The 9,396-nt window shown below is 39.9% G+C and overlaps 1 protein-coding gene across 5 annotated transcripts in view; it reads left to right on the forward strand.

Moving 5' to 3' along the window:
• The window catches only part of EIPR1 (EARP complex and GARP complex interacting protein 1), a 208,321-nt gene extending 199,177 nt beyond the window's left edge, over window positions 1-9,144 (forward strand). For 4 of the 5 annotated variants that reach the window (XM_019492701.2, XM_059729931.1, XM_006265517.4 and 1 more), the window contains one exon: window positions 8,239-9,144. In XM_019492701.2, the coding sequence (XP_019348246.1) occupies window positions 8,239-8,413 (175 nt within the window). In that variant the 3' untranslated portion in view covers window positions 8,414-9,144. Of the gene's footprint in view, window positions 1-324; window positions 446-8,238 lie in introns of all 5 variants that reach the window. The other variant, XM_019492702.2, reaches the window with a different exon arrangement.
• The last annotated feature ends 252 nt before the right edge of the window (window positions 9,145-9,396 follow it).

Genomic DNA, 9,396 nt, shown 5'->3' on the forward strand with positions numbered 1-9,396 from the left:
GCAGCTGTCTGAAAGGGAAAGCACTGGCACAGGAGCCTGTGCTTCCAGTGTTTAGCTGCTGGGGGTGCTGAAGAGTTCCTGTTGGGGGGATGGGGGACAGGGGGAGAGGGGTGTGATCCAGGAGTAGTGGTGGCTAAGACTGACCAGGGACTGATGAAAGCTCCTTTTTTTGGTACCTCTCTTTTATAAGTTCCCCCCATGGTGTGTCTTTTCTTTTCCTGTATTTGCCTCATTTTGCCTTGGGGCTGGATCTTTAGTAAGGAGGTATGGGGAGACACTCAGTTCTCTGCTGCACCAATCCCATTTCCTTTTGTATTGTTGCAGGCCTCTGGAAAAGGTAGAATGGGCCCTTGATATTTCCAAAGTGCAAGGGCAGATGGCAAGGACAGAAGACAAGTTGCTGTTCCCTCTGCCTGATCCCTCTCCACCAGCATGCCTTCCTTGGGTAATGGGGTTTACAGTGAATTACTAAGTAATATTAACTTTAGAGGAGCTGGTGTCAGAGTTGCCAGCCCATGAAAAATTTTGTTACTGACATCCTTTAAACTTTTTACTGACAGCCATGGGTTTTTTTACTGACATACATTTTACGAAATATTAATATAGCCCTTTTCCCAGGTCCTAGATAGCTGTTTACAAGGGCTGGGCTCAAATTTAGGGATTTAGCACCACCTATAGTTTAAAAAAGTTTGGTAAAGTAAAAACTAAAAAATATTACTGCAGATTGTCAATAATTAAAAACAATTTTCTTGGGTTGGTAACCCTGCCTGACAACAGCAAATGTTTTTACTCTGTGCTGCTCCCACCCCAGGGGTGTCTCTTTCATGCCATACCGTGCACTGTGCTGATTCCTCCCAGCCCATTTCCTAGCTTTATCAATGCTGGCCCTGCTCTACCCATCCTGACATGAACCCCCACCTGCTGCCTCTCCCCACCCTGCCTGGGTCTGTGCAGCTCTGCATACCTATGAGGCAAATAGTGTTACAGACATGTGATGGGATGCAGGAGCAGCAACATATGGCTGTGGGGGAGCCTACAGAGGCTCTTGTGGGTCACAGAGCCCTGACAGAGCTCTCTGCAAGGCACTTCCCTTCCTCTCAGACATCTGATGACACTGCTCTGTCTGTCCTTTGTCACCTTGTATCCAGCCACTTTCTGATGACAGAGCTCCAATTAAGCTCATGGTTGCTTAGATTTTTTTTAGATAGCTAATTTTTTTATGGACTTGAGGACAGGTATTTTTTATGTCTGTATGTTTATGGGAAGTTGGCAACTCTGTCTGGCATAAAGACACTGATGATAAGGGCCTTTTGATTATGAGGCTGGCTGACTCCATTGGCTAAAGGGCAGCTTTATTTATTATTGGGAGGGAATAGGGAGGACACTAGCAGTTGTCATCCTGAAGTATTTACATTCAATCAAAATAATTAGCTGTAAAAGTGGATGAATTTCCCTAACTGCCACTCCCTTTGCCAATATTCTACTTAGTATCTAGTCTTTTTTTCCCTTACCTATTTCAATCTCATAGGTTAAAATCAACCATGGGATCTGGGTCAAGTTAGTGCTCTGGCTAAGGCTGGAGAAAGAGATGGAATGGATTGTGATATGGGAAAATGCCTTCCCTCCACCCCACCACAGCACCAGACTATGGTGGGGCAAGATGCATCCACTTTGCACAGAAGTAGGGTAATGGTCTGGTCAGGTCTCAGGGTAGTAGCCATGGCTGTAAGGATGTCACCAGCTCAGCTTGCCCCCTTCCCTCTGCTTGTGGCTATGGGTTATTTGACAGTCTAGGAAGCTGCTTTGGGACCTGGGTGAGATCCTGGGGGTGGGGGAGAACACAGAGTGGAGAAAGGAAATAGTGCACCTTGGGATGCTAGGGGATGTGGGAGAAGCCCGATCACTGGATGTGTAATATACCATGTGTTCAAATTAAAGCGCTTTACAAATGAGCCACAAAGATGTTCCACATATAACAAGTAACTTCTTTGAGGCTGGTTAGCCATTAATGTACCTAATTAGCCATTTCTATTGCTTGATCAAATCACTTGTTTGTGTTGCATATTGCAATTTATTACATGATTAATGTGCTAAGTGCATAATGTATATAACTTCTGCCAGAAGCCTTAGTCTATGCATCTACTTTAAGAACATTAGTATTGAATATATATGATTAAACCAACATGCCCAGCAATCAGTTTTGATTAGGCATGCTTCTAAGGATATTTTCACACAGGTAATAAAGATTTAATCATGATGACTTTTAGGAAAGATTTGGAATGTGTGTCTCAGCAAGAGAAATCTAGAATTGCAGGGTAGCATTATGCAGAAATTAAAGTGACTTATGTCAAGCATTTCAAACATAGGGTCTGTGACTTTAAATCTGGCCAGTGGAGCCGCTCCATCCATCCTGCTGGGCTTCTGAAAGCTTCAGGGAATAGCCTGCTATGTAATCTGGGGCCCAGTAGCCCCAATGGACATGGCCCTTGTCAGTAGGTGGGGAAAGTGAGGGCTGTGCAGCACTTGGTTCTTCCATGGCCCTCTGGCCCACTGCTGCCCCAGTCTAGATCTGGCCCACGAGAAACCCTGTGGTCTAGATCCAACCCAGAGCCCCAGGTGAGTTTGACTCCCCTGGATTATATGAATCTTTGTGGAAGAATATCTGGCCAAGACCATATTGAAATAGTGAGTAGAGCAGCGATTTCCAATTCTTCTAGTATTTTCTGCTTTAAGGAAAGAGCAATTACTTCCAGTTAGCATCTCCACCCACATCAGATGATAGGTAAGGTACCATATCTTAAATCACCAGTGCAAATCTGTAATGTAAACATATAGGTTCCATGTGCTTTAAAGATGGGCAGATAGGCAGATTTTGGGGTTTCTGTGCACAAGATTTAAAATATTTTATTTAGGGGGGAAATGGATGGTGTGGAGGGAAAAGATTAACTTTGCACTGTGTACATGGCTAAGGTCAAGGGCTGGCAACCTCTTACTCATGTGGGCCTCGGCTTGCAACATGGCTGGCACTGTGGGCCATTGTTTTTCTCTGCTGCTCCAGTGTCAGTGAGCAGAGGCTGCAGTGAGTGAGAACAGTCCCCACAGGCTAGAGCAACTTGCTGTGGAGTGGCCAGAGGCTGTTGGCGTGCCATAGCAAAACACAGACTGGATCAACCAGCTAGGGATCAGCATGCCCTTAGTAGCTGTAGGTTGCTGATCCTTGGTTAAGATGCTGGATTCTTTCCTATACAACTAATTTGAAAAATAAGGTGTGCTTGGAAAATTATTCAGCCAATAGGCCACATTTCTGAGGCTGCTAAAATTGATAGTCATGTTGGAAGCTAACTAGTAACTGGCCTGTTTTCACATATAAATATGTATGCATTTTACTAATCAGATAATTCACTTAGCTCTGAATGTTTGTCAGACTTTTGCCTTCCTTACTAGGGAAATAAAAATAGTTTCCTGGTTCATAGGTGACTGGTAGGGGGTGCACGTGCCCCCGCTGACGGTGTTGATGCCCTCCCCCCCCCGACAGCTGACACTGATGCTGTCAGTAGGGCTGGTGCCCCCTGTGACAGGGCCTCCGCCGGCGGCAACTTCTGCAGGTGTCCCCCTAGATTCAGGAGGCACCAGTCACTCATCCTGGTTGATTTCATCAGCAATAAAAATCCTGCAGTCGCTCAGTTCTACCCTACTGTTGCGGGGAGGCCATCTGTGGGGCACATTTTAGAACTCTCTGGGTATATATGGCCCTCAGGCCATGTTTTGGGCATCTTACTGTATAGTTTTGCTGCTCTACTGGGTCAGGTTTATTTCTAACTAATTTTTAGGTTGAACAATATTGAACATTGAGTGCAACAGAGACTTAGTGATTGCTGTTAGCTTTTTACTTTTTTATTTTATAGAACTTTGTGATGACAATAAAGAATCAAAATCACTGCAAACCTAAGTGATTGTTAGCATGAGCAGTAACTGGAAATAACATCATTCTGCATGAAAACAATTAGCTAAAGCCAGAGAGGCTTCTCTCACAAGACTGTAACACAATTAACCTCAAAGTTATCTAGTAGAATGAAAACTCCTCTTCTTTTTGGGAGAACTGCTAGAAGCTGTCCTGTACTAATAGGATTACAAAGAGAAAACAGAATCAGTCCCTGCTTTCTATCTGACATCTCCAACCTACATAGGATATAGATACCTATATAAAATAGTCTTACACATTTCTTACTACTGCAAGTACTTGTTGAGGTAAGAGGTTCATATTATGGTGTTGTATGCACGACAATAATTTGGATGGATAGATTCTAGTTATAATTTCCCAGATGAAGGCATTAAAATGATGTATGAAAAATTGATACTCAGGGAACTCCTTTGCAGAAGATTTTTTACACAGAAGAAATAATGGCTCGTGTGTTTACCAAGTACATTTCCCAAATATAGTTTTGCCAAATACTTCACCAAATAACTGCTATGTTACTGATAACAGTTAAGCCATGTAGGTTATATTCCTTTTAATTTTCAAAACATTTTGAACAAAACAAGTAGAGAAAACTTTGCTCTTAAGGAATTAGAGGCTACTGGCTCAGGAATGATACCACTTATTGTTATGTTAGGGAATAATAATTTTGCAACAAATAATCAAAGATAGAAGTATTGTTAAACACTATTTAGAGATGGATTCAATAAACTCTTCAACTCTGATTTACCTATGAAATCTTATGGATTTTCCTTGAGTTTATATTTTTTGTTGCTGCTTTGTGATGGTTGCTTCATTCTGTTGCGTGTCTATGAAAGGACCTGTTTCCTTTATTAAAGTAAATGTTTTATGTGCAGCCAACCCAGTGTAAGTTTCACTGGGTGAATCAAGGATTATATGATAGGGTTCTCAGCCTTTTGTTATTCTGGATAAAATGATTTTTCAATTTCATCAACGTGGGCAAATGGGCAGGTAAAGTATAAAACTGTAGGTCTATAAGTATCCTAGCTTTACATAGTATCAAGTAGCATATCCCCCAGGATTCTTGGGTACCAAAATAATACCAGGTCTGGGAGACCCAGTAGACATGTTGTTTGGATGACTCTGAACAATGGATAAAGTGATCTGTCTCCAAGAGAATTCTCGTATGGAAAGCAAAGTTCTTTTCTTTTGTTTTCTATTTCTTTGGCTGCCCCACTGACCTCATATTTAGATATATTGGACCACATTCCACTCTTGGCTATGATAGTGTATTCTCATTGGGCACATTATCTACATAGCACAATATAGGGGATATTTCTTTTTTTCCGTCAGAACAGGATGTACGTCTTCAAGGGTGGAAGTAAGTATCTACTGGAGTTTCTGTATTGTTCCTGCAATATATTGTATTCAGTTTTTGTCCTAATATATGGTAGAGACTCAAGTCCTTTCTGTAAGAGATTCCTGGATTATGGACCTTCTTCAACAACTTAATACACATTGTCTGGGACTAGGGCATTATTTTGAAGGAAGTCTGTAAGAATGGACAGACCCAAACTTGTATCATTCTAGGAACTATTTGTATTAGTATCTTTTCCTTTTGGAATGTTAAAAGCTGATCTTAATCCCCAAAGGGGAATTCAGGAGAGACTGACAACTAGAAATGAGGGTTAAAAATAGCAGAGTTGACCTGAAATGCAAACAGTAGTTTATGTGCTAATTCAAGGTTTCTTTCTTGAACATTCATTCCCTCATGACTTAGTTAATTAAATTAGATAAAATATGTTGTTTGAATTGATATGCCAAAGTAACTTCTCACACAGAAAATAGTGTAAACTAGCAGTTTATCCATCCCTATTTATCTAACCTTTTGCTAACTTGGAACTCCTGGTTAACTGAAAGTCGGTCGTGTCCCCTGACAGCAATGTGTACCATGCATTACTCCCCTGCTTATCTAAAGAGACATCTGAAACCTTCAGAATAATGGAGTTTTGGATAAGTGGGTGAGCATTGCGTGAAGCACATTGTTATCTGGGGACCTGACCAACTTTCACTTAACCGCACGTGTCACTTAACAGGAAGTCAGAAATACACTATGCAGGAGATGAAATGGGCATTGTGTGCTTAGTAGATGTGTGCTGTTAGGTAAAGCATTTCAAAGTGCATTTTCAGGATGTCTGCAGAATACACCCTGCTTTTCACAGTTAACCAGACCCTTTATATTTTCTCTGCTGTGATATTTTTGCTAGTTGTCCTAATGATGTAAGTAAGTGGTGATGGTCCTTGAAACTAAACATCACAAGGTGCACTGCAGAATTACAGTGCTTTTGGTTTATTCATTAAATTCAATTGAATTTTAATTGTGATGCTAAATTCACAGCTGGTTGGGCTGGCTAGGTGGACCAGCAGTAATACTACATGAAACCCGTCAAGCCATGCAAATTCAATATACTGTGAGTTTTTAATCCATTGTGCTTGTAGAGTTGCAAGCTTTTCAATTCAAAGAAAATAGTGGGAAAGGGCAAAGACTGTTGAAACAGTCTTTGTTGTGAACAGCAACACTTAATTTCTATAACAGCAGTATCTGTTAAGTGATTGAGTGGCATTCACAAGGTTCTTTGTTATAGCTTTCTGTTGGGAGGATGGCAGCTGTAATATAAATCTGTTTCTGGGAGACAGGGGGATGCTTCTGAAAGGCTGAGTAGTTCCTGTTGGGCAAAAGTGATCTTTTCTGGGTAAAGGCGAAATCCAAGATCATCCCCTGAAAACTCTCCCGTCACATAAGTACAGAATAAATGTATTGAAGCAGTATCTGCTTGGAAAAAGGGACTGGATCAGCGAATGGTATGGAAGAATGGAGTGCACCCAGCTGGTAGTGTAGAAGTAATCCTGTGCACTTTTGGAGAACATACATACCTTGTTTTAAAAATTTGTAATGTGAAAAATCTCATCTGTCTCTCAACACTCAGATTTTCATCACTGTGGTTATGCAGCCATACAGAATGCAAAAAGACAAGAAAACTTCTCTGCTGAAGCTAGTATTAAAATACTTTCATTAATTGTTCAGAAAAAGTGGAAAGAGTTAAAATGGCACAACAGGAACCCTTCCCTTTCTCTTCCTTGCCCCTCTCTGGAGATCATGGACCCAGTCCTACAGCAAACTTGGGGATTCTGCCTGAGGAAGGGCTCTAGCACCAGAACTGATTTTGCTCTAGCCCACTTGAGTGTATCACTCAGTTGGTAATGTTATGCATTCAGTCATAAAGTTAACCTAATAACAGTCAAAATTCAGTTAACTGAAGGAGGGAAATATCTGACCAACTTATTTTAATCTGTGGGAGATGGGGTAGGAAATACCGTATTTACTAAAATACAAGACCAGGTTTTGTCCCCCAATCCACCTGGGGGAAAAAAGCTCCTCATTTTACATTCACATATAAGGAAACCTCATTAAGTACATTGTCTATAATTTAACCACTGCCAAAAGCAACATGGGCGCTGCAATTGAAACCAACTATGAAATTGATTAGGTGCAGCCAAAACTGAGCATGACTATAAAATACATGCCCCATATTGGGCAGACATACTGATGGGAACTTAACACAAGGCTAGGTTAGTGCAACCCATCTGAATAAAATATATGGTAATGTCCATTGTGCTCAATCCCACTTAGCACTGACTTTTTCAAGTCATAGTGAGCCACTACATTCAATACATTTCAACTTGATCTTCATTCCCACAGCTAGCTGTGCCTTTCTTTCCCAATTTCCAATTATTCCTGTTTCTTCACCAGCCTTAAATATCTAAAATTCAAGGCAAACCTCCAATAATTAGATTGTGTGTCTGGAAAATTGTAACAAATTTAGAAATTTTCCATATATAGAATCTAATTATGGGGGGCATGGTCATTTTATATTTGAGTAAATACAGTAGTCAGTTGTTTTGAGGTCATGCCCTGCAACTTATATAACTTTTAAAAAGATCCTTACAGTAGGCAACATGGTATTGCTTCCATGAGATTCAGCAGTGTCTTGACTACCTGACATTTTAACCTTGAATTGTGAATAACAGCCATAAAAATGGCTATTGTAATAATAACTTACCCATCCTATATTGTCTGTAGCCTATGGATTAGAGGATGTCACGTGTAGAATGGTGTTTCCATGGAACCCATCAGTGAACTCTTGCCCAGTCAGTCAGGGACTGTATATCCTTGTTCGTGATATACTGTATTATACATTAGGTGCAGTCATTGCTCTTTTTATTTATTTATTTTATTCTAGGACTAAAGAGCCCCTTCAAGACAGCATAATAGCTACTTACGAAGAACATGAAGACAGTGTATATGCGGTGGAATGGTCCTCAGCAGACCCATGGCTGTTTGCCTCTTTAAGTTATGATGGGAGACTTGTTATTAACAGAGTACCCAGAGCACTTAAATATCATATATTGTTATAATTTGTGTGGATTATCGTTAATTATTAATTTGGCATTCGTTTCAAAAGGTTTGACATTTGTTGTTGATTGTTCAGTTTTAGGAATTTAGTACTCTTTTGAAAGCGAACATTTAAATTTTTTTTTTTAATGTTTGGAACAGCGGTGATATATTTTCCTCAAGTTGTGCTACTGTTTGTTTTTTTTAAATATAATAAGTTTAATAAGGAAATTGTTAACAGTTGATTGTTATTAAAAGATATTGTTTTTGATGCATGGAGCTTTCTATACCATTGCTTTATTTCAGTCTTACACCTGATTTCAGTGGAGTTTCTCATGAACCCACATAACTGGACTGAAGAACCAGTGCATAAGGCCAAAGGGGTCTGTTTATTTATAAGAATGTTTAAACTTTCTTCTTTTTTACATAAGCAGCCTTGTATTCTTAACTTGGACCACATTCTGTTAACTATTCTGGCTGATTCTTTAACGATCATAAATACAGCTGGGAGAGGTCTAAAAAGCTTTCTGAATTTATTCCATTTTAAATCATTCTTCTTCCTTCTCTATGTATCCTACCAAAAATGTTAAGGCTGAGGGTGAAGTCATGCAGACAGCTACAATCTATTACTTCCTTTTCATTCAGATTGCTAGTACAAAAAGCCCTATGAAAAATATTTTGCAGCTGAATCCAATAGAAACGTGAACAGCGTACCACACTGTAACTTGTTAATTAAATATACTGTTATATAATATTTTTGTGTTGCATGAGTGATGATTTTGCTTTTTATCAAGAGTTATGATGTATGTTCTTCTGTAAAACATCACAGTATATACATATAAGCTGATTGTCTTGTTTTTTGTACTGAGAGTCATAGCAACTATGCCATTGTTAACTTGAAAGTCTTCCATGACTACAACTCTGTCAGTTGTATTTGTCTCAGTGTTAATCCCCTGTACGTATACATGATGTAACAGGCTTTTGCCAAATCCCCATGACATTTTGG

Source organism: Alligator mississippiensis, chromosome 1 (genome assembly GCF_030867095.1).
Source record: "Alligator mississippiensis isolate rAllMis1 chromosome 1, rAllMis1, whole genome shotgun sequence".
In the NCBI taxonomy this organism is placed as follows: domain Eukaryota; kingdom Metazoa; phylum Chordata; order Crocodylia; family Alligatoridae; genus Alligator; species Alligator mississippiensis.